At 44.1% G+C, this 25,284-nt stretch overlaps 2 protein-coding genes across 2 annotated transcripts in view; one reads left to right on the plus strand and one right to left on the minus strand.

Moving 5' to 3' along the window:
- The window catches only part of LOC102438498 (pulmonary surfactant-associated protein D-like), a 17,866-nt gene extending 8,941 nt beyond the window's left edge, over positions 1-8,925 (minus strand). The window contains exons 1-2 of the mRNA XM_023747974.1: positions 8,908-8,925; positions 8,515-8,671 (exon numbers count right to left, since the gene is read on the minus strand). Of these exons, the coding sequence (XP_023603742.1) occupies positions 8,515-8,671; positions 8,908-8,925 (175 nt within the window). The remainder of the gene's footprint in view (positions 1-8,514; positions 8,672-8,907) is intronic.
- Positions 1-25,284, plus strand: part of LOC102438188 (mannose-binding protein A-like) — a 57,956-nt gene that overhangs the window by 32,353 nt on the left and 319 nt on the right. The gene's annotated exons all lie outside the window — the stretch shown is intronic.

Genomic DNA, 25,284 nt, shown 5'->3' on the forward strand with positions numbered 1-25,284 from the left:
GCTAAGGTTTCATAATGGGACAACAGTTGTCCACAGGAACGGCAGCAATATATCACAGTGCTGAAACAGTTATTAAAAGCAGGTGGTGCCTCTGTTACAGAAGAAAAACTAAAAAGCTTATTAAAAATAGTTATGATTTATAATCCTTGGTTCCCTGATACTGGGACACTACACCTTAATCCCTGGGAACAAGTGGGCAGGAATTAAAGAAAAATCAGGCCCAGGGAAAACGAGGGCCCTTATCATCACTAACTATGTGGGCTCTTGTTTGAGCTGCACTATGCCCACTTTATATTGAAGTTCAGAAGCCTACAGAGCAGTGGTTCTCAACCTTGGCTGCACATTAGAATCACCTGGGAATCTTTTAAAATCCTGATTTCTGGGCCTCATCCTCTGGAAATTCTGTTTCTTTGTTATGTGGGGGAGGGGGGGTGGACACAACATTAGTAACAAAGAAACAGAATTTCTGGAGGATGAGGCCCAGAAATCAGGATTTTAAAAAGATTCCCAGGTGATTCTAATGTGCAGCCAAGGTTGAGAACCACTGCTACAGAACAACAGGAGGAGTTACCACCGCCTGCTCCTCCTGAAGCAGAGCCTGTAGAGCCTGTAATACCCAAAGCCCCGCCGCTGGAGGAAACATTTCCCGATCTTCTGCCTCCGGTGTGGAAGGCGCATCAACTAGATCTTCGATTACGGGGTCCTGTGTCAGGCAGGCCATGTTAGGAGGAGAGCTTTTAACTTGCCCAGTTATACACGATCAACAAGGTAATAGAATTTATGAGCCGCTCTCCTTTAATACCTTTAAAGGAATAAGGAAAAGTATTAGAGAAAATGGGGCTAACAGTTCATTTACAAAAGGACTCCTTATGCCTTGTCTGAAAACTATCACATGACTCCTTGCGACTGGCAGATTTTGGCCAAAACAATTCTGGATGCCAGTCAGTATCTTTTATGGAAAGCAGAATAGATAAGATCTATGAACAACAGGCTGTTTGTGAGTGTTCACTAGCCACCCCACCTAGGAGCCCGCTGGGCCACATTCTAGCTCTAAGTCCCGGGCACTGAAAGACATCTTCTAAAAAGTCCATTGAAAGGACTCTGGTTTATGAAGTCTTGTCTGTAGAGTGTACGTATCTATAAATGTCATTCATAGAGTGTCTCTGTGAATTGTTGTTTTGTGTCTTTGTTGTTTAGTTTAATTTGTTTAAAGATAGGGCATATTTCACTTTGCTAGGGCTCCCCGGCTACTTGTAGCAGGGATATCAGGAACTTCCCCGCAGCTGCTGAGAGTTCTTTATCTCAGGGACACTCCCTGCTCTCCCTCTCAAGACATCAGCCGTTAAAAACTCTTAGCCAGTAGGAGTTCTTATCTACTGTATCTATAATGTAACTTAGTTACTGATTAATGAGTGTTCTTTACTTGCTTTCTTATCTTTGAGGGGCTTAGTTTGCACTTCATCATTTGAATGAATATAGGGAATCCTCGGTCTCTAATACTGGTATTTAGGCTTTGTGCCACTCAGAACCCAGTTACTGTGCTGGGTCAGTATAAAATAAAATTCAAAGGCATTGTCCCAGTCCGCATTTTGTGAGTACTCATTCATTTACTGTCGGGACTTTTTTGTTTCTGTTTTTAAGATTTCTTCTTATAGCCGAAACCGGTTTGGCTCAATGGATAGAGCGTCAGCCTGCGGACTGAAGGGTCCCAGGTTCGATTCCGGTCAAGGGCATGTACCTGGGTTGCGGGCACATCCCCAGTGGGAGATGTGCAGGAGGCAGCTGATCGATGTTTCTCTCTCATCAATGTTTCTAACTCTCTATCTCTCTCCCTTCCTCTCTGTAAAAAATCAATAAAATATATTAAAAAAAAAAAAAAAGATTTCTTCTTATATACAAAATTTCATATTATTAGTCCACTCAAAAAGAGAAAAATATGGGAAAGAATTATTTAAACTCCCCAAGTATTTTCCTAAAAGGCTAGAGCTACAGAAGTTCCCTTAAATAGGCTGCAAAAGCGGCAGCAGCAAAGTGGAGTGGGGGGGGGGGACTCTCCTTATAAAGAAAAAAAAATCTTACTTTTACACTAAAGCCATTAAAGGCCCAAAAGTTACTGCAGTCCTGGGAACAAACCCCAGGACCTGCTCTCTCCCCCCACACACACCTACCTTTTCTCCAGCCTCCTAAGAGTTGTCAAGGTCATGTTATCTCTATTATGCCTTTCAAGAATGTGAGTATATTTTCCATTGGAAAAATAAGCCTATTTCTAAAAGTAAAGGGAAAAAGAAAGGTTTTTCCTGTATTTGCCTAAGAAGCAAAAGATTTTATATCTATTACTAGTGGCCCGGTGCACAAAATTCATGCATGGGGAGAGGGGTGTCCCTCAGCCCAGCCTGCACCCTCTCCAATCTGGGATCCCTCAGACATCTCTCTCACAATCCAGGACCGCTGGCTCCTAACCACTCACCTGCCTACCTGCCCAATCACCCCTAACCACTCTGCCTGCCAGCCTCCTCACCCCCAACTGCCCCCCCACCAGCCTTCTCATCCCCAACTGCCCCCGCCCCCCCATGCCGGCCTGCTTGCCCCCAACTGCCCTCTATGGCCGGTCTCCTGGAAGGTCTCCCAGTATAATTAGCATATTACCTTTTTATTAGTATAGATTAAAATAATTATATTATGTTAATCAGAAACCTGATTACTTTAAATAAATAAATTACTTAATACTGTTTAATAATAATAATAATAATAATATAATATAATATGTTTGACTACATTCCCAGGGTTTAAATTTTAAGATTTACTTTCTCTCCTTATGAAGAAAAATTTTATACTTAAGATATATGGGAAACTCTGTCAAATAAGGAAATAATAATTATATTCTATTTATGTATGCATAGTAAATAAATTCTAATATTCTTTCATTTATAACTAATTGTTATAAGTTATAATATTGTAAAATATTGTCTTTTACAGAATGGACAAAACTCCATATCATTTACATTACTCTATAAAGTATCTATATAAAGTATCTATATTTATAGAAATACTAGAAGGAAAAATCAGAAGAAACAACAATTTTACTACAGAGTTAAGTAAATAAAAAATAATTATATGTTTTTATAACTTTTTAAAAAAGTATTACTAATTCTTAAACTTTTTGTTTTTCAGATATAAGGAAGCATTTTAAAAATAATTTGGTAAAGTATATATTTCTCTCCCTACCTGTCCCTCCAAAATTTAGCAATTCTTAAGTAGCAATACATTTCTTTACATAAATTCAATAAGACCTATTTCTATATTAACCAAGATAAAAACTAACAATAGGCCTGCTTATAGCAGCCATGCCTTTACCACCTTTTACGGGACTTAGTCCATCCAGCATTCCACGGGAATCCCTTACAATCCACAGAGGCAGGCCATTGTCGACATGCCCATTCAACATTGAAGAGCATACTAGTAAAACAAAAAGGGGGAATATGGGACTCAAGGACCCAATGAATTATTAACATACGGGAGAGGATATGTGTGTGTTTCTACCCCCACAGGGCCGCTATGGATTCCAATGCGTCAGACTGAACTCTGTCATGGCATGGCATGGTGACGGCCAGAACTCCTCCGGCCACTATAGTATAACTTTTACTAATGATCTTACTGACAATAGCCTGATTTACACCACTTACCCCTATGTCTTTGTCAAAGGCCCAATCTACTAATAATCCATAGTTCATCTTTTCTAATACAGGTTAGAAAAGAAACTTATTCTGCATCCTGCATTACCACCCAGAATATTACTTCATTGAACATCAGCACTAGTGTGGTACTTAGGAGACAGGCAGACATCCTGATACCTGTTAGTCTCACCGGGAAATGGCAAGGCTCATCAGCTATCGAAGCTTAGAAAGAGCATTGAGCCAATTACGGCCCCCCAAATTTTGGGGAATACTCATTACAGCCATTATCTCAGCTGTTTTTATTCTTACTATTGCCAGCGTCACTGTGGTGGCCCTTTCTGAGTCTGTGCAGATGGCCACATTTGTATACAATATGGCCTATAATGTAACTAGGGAATTCACTATACAACAGCACATAGATCAAAAAATATTAGCTGGACTATAGGCAATAGAGGCAGCCATTGAATATCTAGGAAAAATACAGGACACTATAATATACAGGCAAGTACTTAATTACAATTAGAAGCATAAGTACACATGTGTCACCCCTTTAAAATAGAACAGTAGTCACCATCATTAGATTTGATGTTAAAAAGCATCTATAAGAAGTCTTTCATGATAACCTACTGAAGAAGTAAACATGTTGCAAAGGCAAATTAGAGAGTCCTTACTTGCTATCAATAAACATGAAAAACAGACTACTGCTTAGGATACGGTAAAGGAGCATTTGGAGTGGCTAGACCCCACCACATAGTTTCCTAAAATCAATTGGTACCTGATCAGACTAACCATTGCTGTCATTGTTATTCTCTTTGTTTTTCTTACAGTCTACACAATCAGAACTCGAGCAGTGAACAGGCTTCGCAGACCTTGACCTTTCAAAGCAGAAAGTTCATTGCCTCCCTCTGTCCTCTGCAGCCAGCAAAACAAAAAGGGGGAGATGTGGGGAAGCATGGGACTTGGTTGGAATGTCTGTGAGGAGGATTCTCTGAAAGTTTGGGGACCTCTGAGGGGACCTTGCTGAAGGCAGCAGCCCCTACCTTGACTTTTCCAAACAAGTCCCATTCCCTGGGGTGTTTTGCTAGAATCTCTATGTTTATTCTTTAAAGACCTGACCTTGTAGAAGCATATACTTTCTCAAGGATACTTGCCCTGCTGATTGTATCTAGAGGTTAATTTGAGTTCATGCTGTTGTGACAATAAAAAGCCAATGAGGCAGGTGAACAAGACTGCTTTTAGGACTGAAGTAAAAGAGTCCCTTAGCCCTCTCTTTCACAGAAAACTGTGTTGGAGTAATCTATTCATCTGTCGCTCAGGGGCTGCCTGTCAGCCCTGGCAGAAAGTTCTAGAATGTAAAACCAACCTTTTAAAAGTATACAGTTCAGTGGCATTTAGCACCTTCACAAGGTAGTGCAACTACCACTTCTATTTAGTTCAAAGACGTTTAATCACCCCAAAGGAAAACCTCATAGGCATTGAGCAGTCACTCCCTATCTCCCACTTCCCCACCCCACCCCTGGTTATCACAGCTCTGCTTCCTGTCTCTATTACCTACTCCAGATAATTCTTATCAATGGAATCATACAATATATGACCTTTTGTGTCTGGCTTTTTTTTTTTTTTAACTTGGAGTGAGTTCTTGAGGTTTATTCACTTTGTAGAATGTCTCATTTCTTTAAATAACTCAATAATACGCCATTGAATGGCTCAATAATATGCCATTGTATAACTCAATAATACACTATTGTATGGATAGAACACATATTATTTATTCACTCATCAGTTGATGGATATTGGGTTGTTGCCTCTTTTGGTTGTTGTGAATTAAGCTGCTATGAACCTTCATGTGCAAACAGAAAAGACACCAGAAGGAAAGACAGGTGGGGGAAGGTAGGAGAGGGTAAATGAGTGATAAATGGTGATGGAAGGAAACTTGACTTGGGGTGGTGAACACATAATACAATATATAGATGATGTATTATAGAAACCTATATAATTATTAACCAATGTCACCCCATAAATTCAATAAAACAATAAATGAGTAACACTGATTTATTATGAGTAATAAAGCAAGGAGAGAGAGAGAGAGAGAGAGAGAGAGAGAGAGAGAGAGAGAAAGAAATAACACCCAACTTGTTCATTCACTTCCTTGTCCATTTGCTCATTATTTTATTTATTTGTTCACTAAGAAACATAACTTCATTCTTAGCACCGGTTGAGATGCAAGTATGAGCACCAGGTCCTATTCTGTAAGGGATTAGTAGCAGAATATTGAACCGTGAGGCACAGTAATGAGTGTGGAACACAATGTGTGAGGTGCCCCTCATCCCATCCCAGCTCCCCACTCAGAGCACACACTCCTGTACTCAGAGCTCTTTTCCTGTTGGAGGAAATGGGGCTACAAGGTGAAAAAGATTTAGAGAGATTTGTAGAGGAGAAGTGAGTTTTCAGACATGGAATCCATGCTCCCAGGGCAGGAGGGCCAAGCCCAGTGGGGTAAGGCATGGGGGAGGGGGGGTGACTTTAAGAGGCTGTGTGCTGGGCATTGTGTCCTGCTTTCAGCTACAGCCCTCCCTAGGAATGAAATGGAACCTGGAGGGTTAGAGGATGGGCCCCACATTCCACATTCAACAAGGGCAGAGCTGCTGTGACCCCCTCTGAGCCTCTCTTGGGCTCCACCCTGGCTGAGATGGCAGCAGGCAGATGGGCCAAGGGAAGAAGCCAATCCCTAGAAGGGAGCATTAGAGGTTGCCCATCCCTGGCACTCAACCATGGAGGCCATGAGAGCTCTGAGGTGGGGGAAGCGACACCCCATCACCAAGCACGCATGCCTCCTAAAGCACTAATTTAGTTTGTTTGTGTTTGTTTTAAATTTTTTAACTGTTTAAAGTATTACTGAAGTCCCCATTTCCCCCCTTTGCCCCCATCCACCCAGCCCGATTTTGCATCGTAGTATCACCAGGATATCTAGCCCTGTACCTAATGCCACATGAAGTGAAGCTTTAAGGACTAGCAGTTTGGCCACTCCTTACTGCACTCAAATTCCTCCTCTCCTTGCATCTCACATTCATTCTACCACATTCTGTCCTAAATGCAGGGATGTGGTGAAGGAGATCGACAACCAATCAGATTCTTTACTCATGGAGCTTAAATTCAACTGCACAGAAACAGATAATAAAAATTAAATGCACAATATGTGGTTAATGGATCAGAATAAGTGCCACAGAGGTAATAAAACATGGAGAGTGTTGTCAGGGGCTGTCATTTAAGGCGGATGGTCAGGGAGGAATCGCTGAGCCAGGTCTGTGAGTAAAGCTGTGAAGGAGGTGAGGGGTGTGCTCTGGGAAGAGCAGTGACAGGGCCTTGGGGAGGCAGGGGGACTGGGGTGGAATCAGACCAGTGAGGAGCCAGTGTGGCCAGAGTCCAGTGACTGTGGGGAGGAGGATAAGGAGATGAAATCAGAGAAGTAAGCAGGGGAGAGAGGGCCCTGTGGGCCGCTGTGAAGTGTGTAGTTTTCCTCTGAGGGAGGTTCATGGCCTTGGGGGAACGCTCACTGAATCCCATTCAGGCAGGTATCTAGATGCTGAACAAAGGGAATTGTGCCCATAAATACAGCCCCCAAAACAGAGTCTAGGTCTCACTGGCCCTCCATGATACATCTGGGCATCGCCAAGGGACCCTGGCTCCACCCTCCTCTTCTGCTCAAGGGTCTCCCGTTCAAGTCCATCTTGACCTTGATGGCAACTTCTTGGGAGCCATGCATCGGAATCTGCAGGGCAGGTGGTCACAAGTCCAACCAGACATACTTGGATCAGGGTCTGAGGCTGCCCCAAGCTCTCCAGGAAATTCTGGACCCATAAGGGTTACGTGACTGAAGTGCCTGGGATTAGGGAACCAGTGTGGAGCGTGGTCCCCAGTCTGACTGGGCACCGTTCTCTCTCCAAGCCCCAACCCAAGGCCAGGCTTGGAATGTGCATGAGGCACCTGCAGAAGAGAGGGAGGTCTCAGCCATAATCCATGCCACAGTTCAGAGGGAAAGGCTCCCTCTGGGTTCAATTCAGGCCCCACTGGGAGCTAAAGAGAGCTGGGATTCTCCAAGAGAGAGCTGGCACCTTGCATACCACCCTTCTTCTGGGTCCACTTCCAGGTGGCCCTCTTAAGCCCCAGCCCATTCGCATTGGGAGCCACCTTCTCTCTGTAAGGGACAGATGAATACTTCCTTGTTCCTCACCCCAGAAAGCTGGCAATGTTACCTATTATTTCCAGCTTAAATGTCTTCTTCCTTCAAACAAAATGCAAACTCCACAAAGATAAAGGTCACACTGGATCCCTCCTTAGCCCAGCCCAGGGCCACAAATGTCCCTTCATCCTTGTTGCTGGTTTATTGAATTTTCTCTTAATGTCAATCAGACCCAGAATCTCCCCTATGGGGGGTATTCATCTTTGCCCACCTCTCATGCAGTAGAATTTAGTTAGATATTTCACAATCTGCACAGAAATCATTACATCACAATGAACAATTGTAAGTGCCACAGCTTGGTTCTAGAGGGCCCCAAATACCAGTCGTTTACCCATGATTTGCTCATTCTTGGGGTGAGAGGAAAGAGAACATCCTAGGGGAGGAATCCTGACAGCTAGGAGAGAGGCAAAATCACCTCAGAGCTCAGGGCAGCCTGTCATTTGCCAACTGGTAACGAGGTGCTTTAGGTGGACTGAATGTCTAGGGGACTTCTTCCCAAGGAGGTGGGTTTCCATTTCCAGGGCTTCCACGGCAGAATATCCAGAGTTGCTGAGTTGGTTACAATTCCAGTGCCCACCCATGCCCACCAGGACAGCCTACCTGGATCCCCCTTCTCGCCCCGGGGGCCGTCTCTCCCATCTCGTCCATCACGACCAGGCAGGCCGTTCTCCACAGGGCTACACATGACCAGGGTGCAGGCATCAATCAAAGGTTTCCGGGAAAGGGTCTTCACTTCTGTTCCCCATGACGTTGGAGGCTGTGTGAGCAGGACCAGCACAGAGAGGAGAAGAAGCATGGCCTTCAGGGTGGACAGAAAGAGAAAGGACGTGCTCTTGATTCCAGAACATGGGTTAGTGCTTAGCCCAGCGCCTGGAAGTCAGAGAGGCACTTTCCTACCCCCTCGCCCCTTCTGTGGGATCAGGAGCAGCAGGACTCCAAAAGCAATTTAGGACAAGGAGGCCATACAGTCTGGCCTGGGAGGGCATGAGTTACCCAGCTGAACTCTGACATGGTTATCAGCAACATCTACCTCTTCTCAGATGCCCTGTTTTGTCCCTTCTAGTGACTTTCCTTTCACTGCCTTCGGCACGGCTAGGATGTGAACTCCTCACTGAGGCCACCTGTCACATCAGGAAGGAGTCATGAAGTGTTTTTGGGCAGGACAGTTCCCTCTTTGAACCTCTGTCTCCCTGTCTGTATCAGTAAGGTGGCTGGGCAATCCCATTTCCTGTCACTTGTAGCCTTGAACAGACTAGCACTGACAGTTCAGGTGCTTGTCTGGAAAGAGCCAGAATGCTCAGTGACATCTGTCCTAACACAAGATGGGCACATGGCTACATGCTTGCCAGGTGGTCTGCCCTTCCTGGACTAGACGCTGTCTCCATGAAGAAAGTTCTAGGGGGAACCCAGGAAAAGTTCTCAGAATAGCTGGAAAGATCCTGGGATGCCTAGAGTGCTGCCCCTCCACCTGGGACGACTTGGGAGAGAGGCCTCGTGGAGGAGGACATGTGAGGTGAGCTCCATCAGGGGAAGGGTGGCTTTAGGTGGAGAAAAAACAGATGTTCAATAGGGTGTCCAGTGACATATGAGAGGGACTCTACAGCTAAGTGAGGTCAGGGTGGGTGCAGGACCTGGTCACTCCCAATGGTGGGCTTCTTTCCTCTTGAGAGAAACTGTAAAGTTAGGAGCCAGGAAAGCACGCATGGGACTGGCAGAGGCTGGGAACAAGCCTGAGGGACGGAGCAAAGGAGAAGGGATCTCCAGGCAGCCTGAGGGGGAGGCAGTGGAGGGCCTTCCTGGCCACAGAAGTGCTTTCTTCTCCACCTGCTGGTGGTTCTGGGCTGTGGAGGACCCTGTTGGCACCAGTTCTTTCTCATTCTGAGTTTACTACTTCCTCGGGCATCATGGGAGTCTCTAAACTCCAGGCAAGCTCACAGGCCAGCAGCGTGGCACTTGCTGGGGCAGAGGCTCGGCCATGAGCACCAAAGGCTCCAGCCAGAGCCAGGGCATTGCCCCCTGGTGTGCAGCTGCCACAATTCAAGGGCCCTCTGCCCACATCTGGGGAAGAATGAAAAGGAACAGACATTCTGCCCAACAGCTCAAGATGGCACAGAGGGCACTACAACTCATTGTAGCAGAAAGGGGTCTGGGCAGGAGCCCTCTTACAAGGTTGGAGACCTAGGATGTAGATGAGGCCTCTTCGCTGGGCCTATAGAGGTATTGGGCAGAGCCACATCCCCTTAAATCCATATAGTGTTTTTCTGCCTCGATTTCAGACTAAAGTATTATTAAAAATGACTCCTCTAAAAATTAATTGGAAATCAGTAAACATATCCAGTGGGTCTATTTTTAAAACAAAGAATTGAAGCTAAGAGGAAAGCATGTTTATCCATGTCCAATGGGCAGTTGGTAACAGGATGGACTTTGACCCTGGGCCTGAGAAGGCCGGGGCTGTTTCTCCTCCACCACCTTCCTTTCTGAAGAAATCAGGGGTGGAGAGAGCCAAGCGAGAAGTTGAAATTGCATTCCCACCTGAGGCTTCCTGACAATGGCATTTGGGGTCCGGGTGGGTGTCATATCCCACTCACCCCCCGCCCCCAGCCCAGAAGGCTAATCTCCCACTGAGCAAAGGAAGCAGAGTGAGGGGCAGAAGAATGGTCCTTCTTCCTCCACTAGGCTGCCCTCTCATACCCACACCCACACCCACACCTCCCAGAGCAGAAGAACTACATAGACCCTGTCTTCCTCAACACCAGTACATTAGAGCACCCCAAGCGGGCAGGGGGACATTCGTTGGACACAGAGAAAACAAAAAGAGAGGCCGGCACTGACACTCACCTTTGCTTCCTTGAGGGCTCAGGGTCTCCAGGCAAATGAGCGCTTCCCTGGCACGCAATGGCTATTTATGCTGCCTTGTTACCTGAGCCACCAGGTGTTGGTCTTTTAAGAACTCTTTTAGACAATTTTCTTCCTTGTTGCCTCACTGACTCTCACCCCTACCTGGGTCTGGAAACTTGCCACTATACACATGTCACCTTAGAGTTTACAGAGCACCCTCAGTGCATGACCTCATCTGCACCTCACTGAGCTCTGTGCCTTAAGCGGCATCATCAGTGTCTGGGTTTTATTGATTTCCAGGAATCCGAGGTCCTGAGAAGAACAAAGCCAGGGAAGCAGAGTGAGGGGCAGATGAGGAAGCAAGTTGCATAATAACGTACAACTATTGCAAAAGCATATGCACTTGCATATTTCAAGAGCAGGGCTTGCTGAACCAACTTTTCTTTGTCCTTCACCTCAACATTACTACCCAGATAGTGAGAAAGAGCTGGGAGCTTCTTGGCATTTCTGGGCAGGGGTGGAGGAGCTAGAGGGGTTGCAGAGGCTGCAGCATTCTGTGAGGACAGTGGCAGGGGAGCTGCCACCTGCAGGGGTCACTCCTTTGCTTCCTGGTGTAGATGTTGGAGAGCCCCTCACTTGCTTTTTATGGGATGGAGTCCTTACATCCTTGCCTTCATCTCTCTACTTCCTTAGCTGGTGTTTCCTCTGTGTATTGCTCTAGGAAGCAGTTTGGACCCCTGAGCTGCTGATACACTATTGCGGGCATCCCCCTAAAAACTCTGACTTCCAGTGGCCATGGAGCAGTTGCCTGCCCTACTGCTGTTGCTGTCATCTCCGCTCCCTTCTGGATCCCTGTGGCTTCACCTCTTGCATCAAGCCTTTGCCTAGGTCCACACACCAGCTGCCGAATGCCTGCAATGCTCTCCTTTGGCCACTCCATTGGTGGTGCCGACTGCTCCTGGGTGTAGTTGCTGCTGTGGCATCCCCTTGTGTATTGTAGAGGCTATTATGCCCATTTCTTCGGCTGGTATGAGATGGTTGTTTCCCATACTGCAATATATATTTTTAAAATATATTTTTATTGATTTCATAGAGGAAGGGAGCAGGGGAGAGAGATAGAAAGATCAATGATGAGAGAATCATTGATTGGCTGCCTTCTTCATGCCCCCTATTTGGGATCAAGCACACACTCAGGTCATGTGCCCTTAACTGGAATCAAACCTGGGACCCTTTAGTCCACAGGCTGATGCTCTATCCTCTGGGCCAAGCCAGTGAGGGCTATACTGTAATTTTTTGAAGCAGGATCCTATAGTAGAGTCTCTTGTGCCCCAAATGATAAAACTCATTATTAACATCCCCATTTTAGGATGTTCATGTGCCTCCCTGAGATCTGGATCAGCATGGAGGCCGAACTGAACTGAACCATTGCTCTCCACTCCCCCATAGAGCCTATCTGACAAATCTTAATCTGGTAGCTACACAAACTCCTATTTATGGTGACTTTTATGCAACTTAGCTTCTATTCACTGCTACTTCCTAGCCTATTAAGTACTCCCTCTCAATGCCCTAGCATCCCACTATAACACAGACTATAGTGTTTCCTTCATCTAACTCCACATTACAACAGGGTCTAATTTTATTTATGACCCAACCCAGACACTCCTGTTACAATGATAACCTTTGCCTTCCTCAGTTACACCACCACGACTGAGAAGACTCAGATCTCAAATGATGATCACAATGGCTTTCATGAATAAGAACCAGTCAGAAATGAAGATCACCATAGCTGACATCAAAAATACATTGAAAAAAATTTAAAGTAGGCTGAATGAAGCAGAGGATAGAATCAGTGATTTGGAAGACAATGTAGAAAAAATACTCAATCATAGCAACAAAAACAGAAAAGAATTTTATTAAAAAAAAGATAGTGTAAGGGAACTTTGGGACAACATGAAACATAACAATACCCACAAATTGGGGTACAAGAGGGAGAGGAGAGTGAGCAAGGGAGAAAGAACCTGTTTGAAGAAAGAATGAAAGGAAACTTCCTAACCTAGAAAAGGAAATGTCATACAAGTTCAGAAAGTCCCAATAAACATGAGGACAAAGAGGCCCACATCAAGATACATCACAATTAAAATGGAAAACTTTAAAGACAAAGACAGAATATTAAGGGCAGCAAAAGAAAGACAGTCATTTACCTATAAGTGAGCTCCATAAAGCTGTCAGCTGATTTCTCAACGGAAACACTATAAGCCAGAAGTGAATGGCATGAAGTATTCAAAGTCATGAAAAGCAAGGATCTGAATCCAAGACTACTCTAGCCAGCAAAGCTATCATTCACAATTGAAGGTGAAATAAAAAGCTTCCCAGACACACACACAAAAACAGACAAAAAGCTAAAGGACTTTATTACCACCCAACCAGGATTGCAAGAAATGCTAAAGAGACTATTGTAAGAAGAAAAAGAGAGAGAAGAGAGGGAACATAGGCATAAACACTAAAAATGGCAGTAAATACAATAAAGAAGTACCTACTTACACTAATAAAAGCCTAGGTGGCCCTCGTATCCTTGCAAGACACCCTCACATCATCACAAGATGTCTGCCCCATGTCATCACAAGATGGCCGCCACAAGATGGATGGCAGTGGAGGGCGAACAGGCTGGCATGGGAGGGTAGATGGGGGTGACCAAGCCAGCAGGGGAGGGCAGTTGGGAGTGAACAGGCTGCCAGGGGAAGGCAGTTAGGGGCAACCAGGCCTGCAGGGGAGGGCAGTTGGGAGTGATCAGGCTGATAGGGGAGAGCATTTGGGGGTGATCAGACTGGCAAGGGAGGAGTCAGGTGTCAATCAGGCCGGCAGGGGAGTGGTTAGGGGGCGATCAGGCTGGCTTGCAGAAGTGGTTAGGGGCAATCAGGCAGGCAGGCAGGCGAGTGGTTAGGAGGCAGAATTCCAGAATTGTGAGAGAGATGTCCAACAGTCGGACATGCCCTGAGGGGTCCCAAATTGAAGAGGGTGCAGGATGGGCTGAGGGACACCCACCCAGTGCATGAATTTTGTGCACTGGGACTCTAGTCTATATATATATATATATATATCTCAAAGTGACCGGCCAACCAGACACTGACCATCAGGGGGCAGACACTCAATGCAGGAGCTATAGAGCAATAGCAACTTTGCAGAGTGCCCTCTCACACTCCGGGACCCATCGGGGGATGTCCGAAAGCTGGTTTTGGCCAATCCCCGCAGGCCAGTCTGAGGGACCCCACTGGTACATGAATCCGTGCACTGGACCTATAGTCAATTATAACCTTAAATATAAGTGTACTAAGTGCTCCAATCAGAATACATAGAGTAGCTGAATAGATAAAAAACAAACAAACATTACCCATATATATGCTGTCTACAAGAGACCCACCTCAGAACAAAAAACTCACATAGGATGAAAGTGAAGGGATGAAAAAATTTTCCAAGCACATGGAAATGAAAAAATAGGGGGGTAGCGATATTTATATCTGAAAAAATAGACTCCAAAACAAAAAGCATAATAAGAGCCAAAGAAGGTCACTACATAATACTAAAGGGATCGTTCCAAAAAGAGAATATAACCCTGATAAACATATATCCAACCAATATAGAAGCACCCAAATACATTTTTTAAAAAAACAAAAACCTTTTGGAGGACTTTAAGGGAGAGATTGACATTAATACAGTCATAGTAGGGGATTTTAATACCCCACTGACATCACAGGAGAGATCTTCCCGACAAAAACTCAACCCAAAATCAGTTGAAGAAAGGAAATAATAAAAATTAGAGCAGAATTGAATACAATAAAGAAAAAAAAAATACAAAGAATTGATACAAAGAGTTGGTTCTTTAAAAAGATAAATCAAGTTGACAAACCCGTGGTTACACTCACCAAAGAAAAAAGAGAAAAGACTTAAATAAACAAAATCAGAAATGAAAGAGAGGAAGTTAACACAGACATCACAGATATACAAAGGATCAAGAATAGATGAATAAGTTCCTAGAAATATATAACCTTCCTAAAGTGAACATGAAGAATTGGAAACTCTAAACAGACTGGTAAACAGTGAGGAGATTGAAACGACCATCAAAAACCATGCAAAAAATAAAAGTACAGCACCAGATGGCTTCATCAGTAAATTCTACCAAATATTCAAAGATTTGATGCCTATTTTTCTGATAATCTTCCAAAAAATTGAAGAAGCAATACTTCCTAACACATTTCATAGGGCAAACCTAACCCTCATACCAAAACCTGGCAAGAATAACACAGAAAAAGAAAACTACGGACCAATATCTCTGACAAATGCAGATGCAAAAATCCTAAACAAAATACTAGGCAATGGAATGCAATAACACATTTTAAAAAATAATACATCATGATTAAGTGGGGTTCATTCTAAGGGCACAAAAACAGCTAAGCATATACAATCAGTCAGGATAACACACCACAGTAACAGAACAAAGGATAAAAAGTCATATGATCTTATCAATAGATGCAGAAAAAGCATTTGATAAGATACAACATCCAGTTATGATTAAAATACTCAATAAAATGGGTATAGAAGCAAAGTACCTCAACATAATAAAGACCATATATGACAAACCTCCAGCCTTTATCATACTCAATGGTGTAAAACTGAAAGTTGCAGGATATAAAATCAATGTAAAAATTCCACTGCTTTCCTATATACTAACAATAAAACCTCAAAAAAATAAATGAAAAAGAAGTCCTGTTGCAATTTCAACCATAAGAATAAAATTCCTTGGAATAAACTGAACAACGGATGTGAAGGACTTATATACTGAAAACTACAAAGCATGATTAAAAGGGATTGAAAAAGACACAATGAAATGAAAAGATATTCCATATTCATGAGTTGGAAGAATCAATATAGCTAAAATGGCCATATTACCCAAAATAATATATAGATTAAATGTGAGCCCTGTCAAAATCCAAATCATTTTTTAAAACAAACAGAACCTAAAACATCAGCTTTGTATGGAAACACGAAGACCCCCTAATACCCAGAGCAATCCTGAGGAGAAAAAAACAAACAAAACGAAGCCAGAGGTATCACACTACCTGGCTTCAAATTATACTACAGAACTATAATAATCCAAACAGCACGACATTAGCAGAGAAACAAACACAGAGAAAAATGCAACAGAATTGAGAGCCCAGAAATAAAACCAAAGGAGCCCAAAACACAATAAGGAGAAAAGAAAGCCTCTTCAATAAATGGCACTGGGAAAGTTGGAAAGCCAGATGCAAAAGAATGAAACTAGATTACAGTTTGTCCCCAGGTACAAAAATTAATACAAAGTGAATCACCGATCTAAACATAAGATCTCAAACAATAAATTGCATAGAAGAAAACATAGGTCCTAAAAATAGGGACCTTGGTTATATAGAACATTTTATAAATTTGACCATAAAGGAAAGAAAAGAAAAAAAATAAATGACATGAACTATATCAAACTAAAAAGCTCTGTGCAGCAAAAGAAACTGCAACAAAACAAAAAGGCAACCAACTGAATGGGAGATGATATTTGCAAACAACAGCTCCAACAAGGGGCTAATATTCAAAATACATAAAGAACTCAGACAACACCAAGCAAATAAACAATCCGTTTAAAAAATGGGCAGAGAACCCAAACAAGCAGCTCTCCCAAGAAGACATACAGTCAACAGAATATGAAAACATGTTAAACTTCACTAGCTACTAGGGAAATGCAAATAAAAACTACAATGTGATACCACATCACACCTGTTAGATGGCTATTATCAACAAGACAGGTAATAACAAGTGTTAGAGAGGTTGTGAAGAAAAAGGAATGCTCATTCACTGCTGGTGGGAATGTAAACTGGTACAGCCACTATGGAAAACAGTATGGATGATTCTCAAAAAATTAAGAAGAGAGTTATCATAGAATCCAACAGTCCCTCTTCTGGGTCTCTACGCCCAAGCTCAAAAACATTTATTCACAGAGATATATATACCCCTACGTTCATTTCAGCATTATTCACGGTGGCCAAGACATGGAGACAACCCAACTGTCCTTTGATAAAGGATTGGATAAAGATGAGGTACATACCTACTATGGCTATGGCTCAGCCATAAGAAAAAATGAAATACTGCCATTTGTGATAACATGAATTGACCTTGAGAATATTATCCTATGCAAAAAATGTCAGTCAGGCCTGTTCAGCATGGCTCAGTGGTTAAGTGTTGACCTATAAACCAGGAGGTCACAGTTCAATTCTCGGTCAGGGCACGTGCCCAGGTTGAGGGCTCGATCCCCAGAGTAGGGTGTGTAAGAGACAGCCGATTAATGATTCTCTCTCATCATTAATGTTTCTATTTCTTTCTCTTCCTCTCCCTTCCTCTCTGAAATCAATAAAAATACATTAAAAAAGAAAAATGTCAGTCAGAGACCTAAGAACAATATGATTTAATTCATAAGTGAGATATAAAACTGAAACTCATAGACACAGACAACACTACGGTGGTTAACAGACAAAAGAAGGTGGAGGGTAGTAGAGGGGAAAATATAAAAGCCAAATGTATGGTAATGGAAGATAACTTGAAGAAGGGTTGTGGACACACATGCAAAGATCATGTATCATAGAAATACACATTTGAAAGCTATATGATTCTATTAACCAATGTTACCTCAATAAATTTAATAGAATAAATAGATAAATTTCAAAAGAAAGAAAAGAATTAAATTATTTCATTCTAGTTGCCAAAATAATAGGGGCATTAAAACCACAGGGTCTTGGCTACCTGAGGACACTGAAGCACAGAGATTAACTTGCCTGAGGTCCAACTCTAAGAAGAGGAATATGCCCAGAGGGACATAAAGCAGGTGAAGGTACAATTTTTAATTGGGGAAGTCAATGGCTGAGGTGCAGGCGGAGGGAGATTCTGACTTGATTCCAGCATAGATCATGCCTCCCCACCAAAATGAAGGATAAGCACCAGGAACAGCTTGATGGGCAGATGACCTCATGGAGGCCTGTGAGTTGTGCCTGTAGATGGGTCCTGGCTGCTGCTAGGAGTTAGAGGCTTTGAGAGCTCAGCCAGTGCATCAGGGCAGCACTAGGTGTTCTGAGGCAGGAGAGGTGACATGTGAGAAGCTGGAAGTGCTGAAGGAGTTTGGAGACTAAGAGAGCAAACCAACATAAGGTTCAGCCTAAACTAATTTATCTGGCTGCATCCTCCCTTCCCCCAATAATCCAGAGTTCATATGAGGTGTTTTTGGTTTTATTTTTTCTCTCAGTAACTTGAATTCACACCATGTGGCAACCTTCCCTGTGCCTCCTCTATCAAGCTGCTTCCAAAAAACATTTCCAGCAGACTTTCAATTCCTTGCTTTAATTCTTTTCTCAACTCCAGTCATTAGTGCCTCTGTGCCTACTCCATTATTTCAATCTCATTGGCAAAGGTCAACAAAGGCCCTAAGTTGCCAGCCTGATGGTTAATTTTCCTCCCTCAGTCATCAAAAGTTTTTTTTTTAAACTCTCTTACTTCAGATTCTTATTTTAAGCTTAGCTTCATGGTATACCCACCAAGTCCTTTATGCTTTTGGAAATATCCCATAACATATACCAGTGTATGGTATGTGAGCCTCACACCCTGTGGGACTCTGAGGAAGGCCATCTGGAAGTGGACCGTGGGACCTTGGGAGCCTGGTGAGTGTGTGAGCCCAGACTGCAAACTGCAGGGAAACAGCTGGCATTTTGATCTCACACAGTTTGCACACAGGTACACCCCACCCCCTGCCCACACCTGCTTGCTTTGTTTTCTGGACTCTCTATAACCATGAGCTGTGAAAGCCTGTGATGCGGAAAACTTCACCAGCAGACCCCACCGGTGTCCACATAAGTCTAATGAACCCAGGTCCTTCACAGCCAGTCCTCCGGTTTATTTCTTTAAAACCAGCAGGCAAGCCCTTTGCCGGTTTGGCTCAGTGGATAGAGCTTGGCCCTGTGGAACAAAGGGTCCCAGGCTCCATTCCCGGTCAGGGCACATGGCCAGGTTGTCGGCTCCATCCCCAGTAGGGAACAGGCAGGAGGCTGCCAATCGATGGTTCTCTCTCATCATTGATGTTTCTATCTCTCTCCCTTGCTCTCTAAAAATCATAAAAAAATAAAACCAGCAAGCAACACACTGATGTTTTTGTCAGACATCAGCTCTTTGCAGAACACGTCGCATAGTCCAGTTGGTGGAGGCAGGATGGGAGGTGGTGTGAATGTATTGGGGAAATCCCAGGTGGCAGCCCTGATTGACAGTTGGGGACCATCTGAAAAACGCCAATAGGAGTATTTTTGGACCTGGAATCAGTGGTGCAAAAGCTGCCACTGGCAAATGAAAGAAAAATAAAGAAAATGGGTCTCTTGCCTGGCCAGAGTGGCTCAGTTGGTTGAACATCATCCCATGAACTAAAAAATCACCAGTTCAGTTCCTGATCAGGGCACATGCCTGGGTTGCAGCCTCCATCCCCAGTAGGGGGTGCGCAGGAGTTAGCCAATTGATGTTTCTCTCTCTCTCCCTTTCCCTTCCGCTCTCTCTCTCAAATCAATAAAAACATATTCTAAGAGGAAAAGAAAATGGTTCTTAAAGCACCCTGAATTCTTCTGGAGGCCCTGAGGATGCTGTGGTCCCGGGGACAGTGCAGGAATTGGTGCTTCCCCCAAACTCTGTGTGGGCAGCAGGAGCAGTAGGGGTGACTGCCCCACCCCACTGTGAGAGGCAACAACTGACACTTTTAAAACTGAAGTGGTGGAAGTTGTCCCTCATCTCCAGCCTTTTTTAAAGTTGGCAAGGACACTAGGCAATTAAGCAACACACTAAAGGAATGCAATAATTACCAAGAATCCAAATGGTGGTTTAAGTTTAGGGTAGGTCTTTCAAAGTTATTAACATAAAATACATGTTTGTTTTGCCTGGTTTTACAAAGCAAAGTTCATATTATTTATCTCTGTTGCAAAATTTGTCAAGAAAATGTCTTGGGTAATAATTAACTTTAAAATCTTACAGTTGGGTCCTAACCGGTTTGGCTCAGTGGATAGAGCGTCGGCCTGTGGACTGAAAGGTCCCAGATTCAATTCCCGTCAAAGGCATGTACCTTGGTTGAGGGCACATCCCCAGTAGGGGGTGTGCAGGAGGCAGCTGGTCGATGTTTCTCTCTTATCGATGTTTCTAACTCTCTATCCCTCTCCCTTCCTCTCTGTAAAAAATCAAAAAATATATATTTATAAAAAAAAATAAATTATAAAATAAAATCCACAGTTGGTAAGAAAAAATAAATTTGAAGCATGTCGCTTGAAAATGTGAGTCTATTTGCCAATGAAAAACACCTATTTCTAGAAGTTGTGAAATGTATTCATAAATTTGTCAATCCAAAAAGATGCTACTTACTTGCTTTTAGATGTCACTACAAGTTAAGTATTCTAAGGATTAAGAATTCTAATTCAGTTGGAAAAATGTATATGGTTTTGTAGAGGCCTTGAGAGCTTAGCCAGTACATTATGTACATGAAACCATAATATGGTTTCCTGAGTATTACACATTACAGTAGTTAATGTGTAAGTTGTCTGTCTCCCTAGCAGCCTGGGAGAAACTCAGAGTCAAAGCTGGTGTGTCTGTGTCCCGAGCACAGGGGCCAGCACACCAGAGGTGGTAGCGGATGTTGGCTACACAGGATGAGATGAAATTCTTTCCCTCACTCTCTCCACTACCAAGTGAGGACCATGTTGTGGTTTGTGTCACTTCCCACCCTTCTGTGTGTGGTGACAGTGTCCTTCTCAGAACCCACAACCTGTGAAGATGCCCAGAAGGCCTGCTCAGTGACTGCCTGTGGCATCCCGGTCACCAATGGCACCCCAGGCAGAGATGGATGAGACGGAGCCAAGGAAGAAAAAGGAGAACCAGGTACCCAAGGCTGGTCAGACTTCTTGAATCTTTACTCCCCAGAGGGATCTGGGACAGAGCCATGAGCAGTCTCCCCTTACATTATGATGGGGATGAATCTCTCAGGATAATTCCTGTACATTGTAATTTTCTCCTAAACAAAGATGCTGCTGTGACCTGGTTCCCACCTTTCCACGCGGGAATCGGTGGTGTGTGGTTGTCTGTAAGAGACGGTATCTGCAGCCCGGGCAGCTGGAACTGGAGGCAGGTGGTTTCTAGAGTCAGTGAGAATCTAGTGCTGAGGTTTCGGAGGAAGAGAATGAGAGACAGACACTGAGCCACATGTCCTTCATCTTCCAACAGGGCAGGGCTCCGAGGCTTGCAGGGCCCTCCAGGGAAACGGGGGCCTCCAGGAAGTAGAGGGGCTCCTGGGCCACAAGGAGTGAAGGCCCAAAAAGGAGATCGTGGAGACAGTTCAAGTAAGGAGCTCATCTCAGCATGGTGTGGGCTGAGGGGACCGGCCCTGGGAACTGGAGGGCCAGGTGGGAGGGGCCCTTCTCCGCTGCCCCACTGGCAGACCTTCCCTCTGCTTCCTGACCCAGCACTCTCACTCCTCCCAGTCCTTCTTGGGGCCTGAAGGGATTCCCATAGGCGCTTGAGAACAGACTTGCAACCCTGCTGGCCACCCCTCAGTGGCCCCTGCAGATGGACCTGCTCCCTTAGCTGGAGCACCAATGCCAGGCTCCTGGATGTGTGGGAGGAAACTGCTCCCCTTGGGTGTTGGGTTTAAGTTTTTTTTTCACAAGAGTGGCATGAAGATGATGGGCTTCATAAGATCTCTGGTGCAATATAGTAATGAATAGAGTAACTAAATAAATTCATCCAAAGTGAAATAAAGTAATTAGTAACAACAAAACAAAAGTGATGACCTCACATAAATATTTGCCCACTGGCCCATCACCATTATAAGAATACTAGTGATCCCACCATGCCACAGGACACCCTAAGTCCCACCAGGCCGGGAGACCCAGAGTCAAATCCCCGCCCACCTGCACATGCCTCCCCAGGCACACAGCAGCACCCACCCACCCAAGCCTTGCTTGCACACAGCCTCCTGGTGACCAGTCTTTGGTATTATGGGTGACGGTGTCCCAGCCAAGGGGTTTTTATAGTAGAGATTAAAGACCTTGCCTTGAATTAGAAATGAAAGCATGATTAAGAAAATTTTTCAAGAACAGAAACTAAGATGGTGACATAGGTAAACACCTGAAATTGCTGCCTCGCACAACCACTTCAAAAATACAACTAAAAGACAAAATTAACATCATCCAGAACCACAGGAAGGCTGGCTTAGTGGAAATTCTACAACTAGAAAGAACAAGAAAAGCACACTGAGACTCAGAGGAACTGCGGAAGTAAAGTGCAGAGGTACAGAGGCGCACGCAGAAAGGGCTGGAAACTGAGGACACGGTTGTCTTTTTCAATCAGAAGGGAGACACAAGCTCCCGACTGCTCTGAACTCCAGTTCTGGGCAAGTCTCTGGGGACCCAGACTCATACAGGGAGAAACTGTACTGTCTGGCATCAGGCAGAACTCGAGGGCAGCTTTCTCTCAGAAATGCTTGCAGCTGTTACTGCAGGAAACTGACACTCGGGGCCTCTTAGGGCAGGACTAAGGATCAGCCATAGCTGTTTGCTCCACCCTGTTGATTCCCTGAGACACTGCCCCACCCAAGCTGTGTGCAGAGGCTTTTGCATATGAATGCCCTGGCCCTTTGCAATCGAAAATTACCTAACAAACTGCAGCTGGGTCAGAGAGACCCAGAACATCCAAAAGAAGGCCCAAGACCCCACAGCAGCTTGCATTGCTTCACAGCTGGGCCTCATCTGGGCACTTCCAAACCCCAAACAAAGAAGAGGAATCTGCAGATCTCTCCATAGCTCCTGCTGGGTAGCCTCAGGAAGAGGCTAAATTAGCACCTCCTTAGAGATCCAAGAGCCAGTGTACACAGTGGTCAGAGTGGGACCATCCAGATTACAACTCCTCAGATCCATAAGGGACACACTCAGGGGGCAGACGCAATGAGCACCAAAGCCCCACTGAAGCAAGTCTTGCCCCATAAGGGTGTCTTCAGCACAGAAGTTCTCCCACTGCAGACACAGCTGATTCTGACAGCCAATTGGCCTGGAGGTGAATTCCTCCCAGTGATATCAACTACAATCAAGGCTTAACTACAACAAGACTGTGCACACAGCCCTCAAAGGAGTGTACCGAGAGTGTCTATCTCAGGTAATTGGGGAGGCTGAGCCATTGGGCCCTATAGGACACCTAGCACAGAAAGTCACCCTCTCAATACAGGGAAGCAGCCAAAATGCTGAGACAAAGAAACAGGCCACAAATGACAGAAATGGAGGAAAGCAAACTACTGGATATAGAGTTCAAAACCACACTTTTAAGGTTTTTCAAGAATTTTCTAGAAACCGCTGATAAATTTTGTGAGACCCTCAAGAAATCTAGTGAGGCCCTGGAGGATATGAAAAATGACCAACTAGAAATTAAGCATACACTGACTGAAATGAAGAATATTATACAGAGATCCAACAGCAGACTAGAGGATCCCAAGAATCAAGTCAAAGATTTGAAATATGAAGAAGTAAAAAACATCCAACCGGAAAAGCAAAAAGAAAAAAGAATCCAAAAATATGAAGATAGTGTAAGGAGCCTCTGGGACAACTTCAAGCTTACCAACATCCGGATTATAGGGGTGCCAGAAGAAGAGAGAGAGCAAGATATTGAAAACCTATTTGGAGAAATAATGACAGAAAACTTCCCCTACCTGGTGAAAGAAATAGACTTACAAGTCCAGGAAGCACAGAGAACCCCAAACAAAAGGAATCCAAAGAGGACCACACCAAGACACATCATAATTAAAATGCCAAGAGCAAAAGACAAAGAGAGAATCTTAAAAGCAGCAAGAGAAAAGCAGTTAGTTACCTACAAGGGAGTACCCATAAGATTGTCAGCTGATTTCTCAACAGAAACTATGCAGGCCAGAAGGGAGTGGCAAGAAATATTCAAAGTGATGAATAGCAAGAACTTACAACCAAGATTTCTTTACCTAGCAAAGCTATCATTCAGAATTGAAGGTCAGATAAAAAGCTTCACAGATAAGAAAAAGCTAAAGGAGTTCATCAACACCAAACCAGTATTATATGAAACGCTGAAAGGTATTCTTTAAGAAGAGGGAGAAGAAGAAAAAGGTAAAGATAAAAATTATGAACAACAAGTACATATCTATCAACAAGTGAATCTAAAAATCAAGTGAATAAATAATCTGATGAACAGAATAAACTGGTGAATATAATAGAATCAGGAGCATAGAAAGGTAGTAGACTGACAATTCTCGGGGGGAAAGGGGTGTGGTGGTGCAGGAAGAGACTGGACAAAAATTGTACACTTATGGATGAGGACAGTGGTGGGGGGTAAGGGCAGAGCGTGGGGTGGGAACCGGGTGGAGGGGAGGAATGGGGGGAAAAAGAGGAACAACTGTAATAATCTGAACAATAAAGATTTAATAAAAAATTTTTTTCTCAAAAAAGAGAATGAGTTTGCTCTTTTCTTATAAATGAGTGTAATATTGCAGTATTTAAGCAGTATGTGAAGAAAAGGATGAAAGTTATCGTTATTGCAAGTGTTATTACTAGTTTCAGAGTTACAGTTTATAAAAGTTATGAATTATGTCTGAGAAGGAATACAGTTATGTTTTGTTTTCTCTCTTTTGTTTTCTTATTTTTCTAGAAAAAGCATACTTTTTTTCCCCTAAAATACACTCTATTCTTGAATTTAGGGTCTCTTTCTCAATATATGCCCTTCTCCCGTTGCTGTGCAGTTACGGAGACTAAGCTGGCTAACTTAGAGAGAAAGCTGAGGAGCCTGGAGGCGGAACTGGACCGCATCAAAAATGTAAGCCTCTGCCTGCCCCACTGGGTTCCCGCTCTCCCCTTGTCCTTGAGTGCTCTGGGCTTTCAGGAGGTGGAAGAGAACTAACAATTGTGAACACGGATTATATACCAGGGCCTGTGCTAGGTTGGCATTTTCTCATAACATGGTTTCATTCTGTCCCCTCATCACTGCTGTTTGTGAGCATTATGCTTATTTAATTTACAAGTTAAAGGAAATAGGTCCAGGAGTTACAGTTAATTCATTCAGCATCACCCAGGTGGGAAGCAGCAAAGAAAAGCTTGCATGGAGGTCTGCTACCTCCAAATCCTTTCTCCTTCCTCAGCACCCACTGTTTTCAGATGGCTGTCCCTGCCCCTTTCTATCCTGGGGTCCAAGCCTGGCAGCAGGGCCCACGACTGTTACCCTGTCTACCTGCACTGGGGCAGTTTGTGCCCGGGGACTGTCTCCAGGACAGGCTCCCCCAGGAGAGGCGGGGCTCTCTGCCAGGGCCTTCCCTACCCTGAGGAGCTCCCCCTCACTAGGACATGACCTGAGGGGCTTGCACATGGGCTTCTTTTCAGAGTCCTGACTCCCCGACAAGGGCGTGGTCACCTACTGGCCTGGGCTCCAGGCCGAGTCAAT

The sequence above is a fragment of the Myotis lucifugus genome, unplaced genomic scaffold (genome assembly GCF_000147115.1).
Source record: "Myotis lucifugus unplaced genomic scaffold, Myoluc2.0 scaffold_1080, whole genome shotgun sequence".
In the NCBI taxonomy this organism is placed as follows: Eukaryota; Metazoa; Chordata; class Mammalia; order Chiroptera; family Vespertilionidae; genus Myotis; species Myotis lucifugus.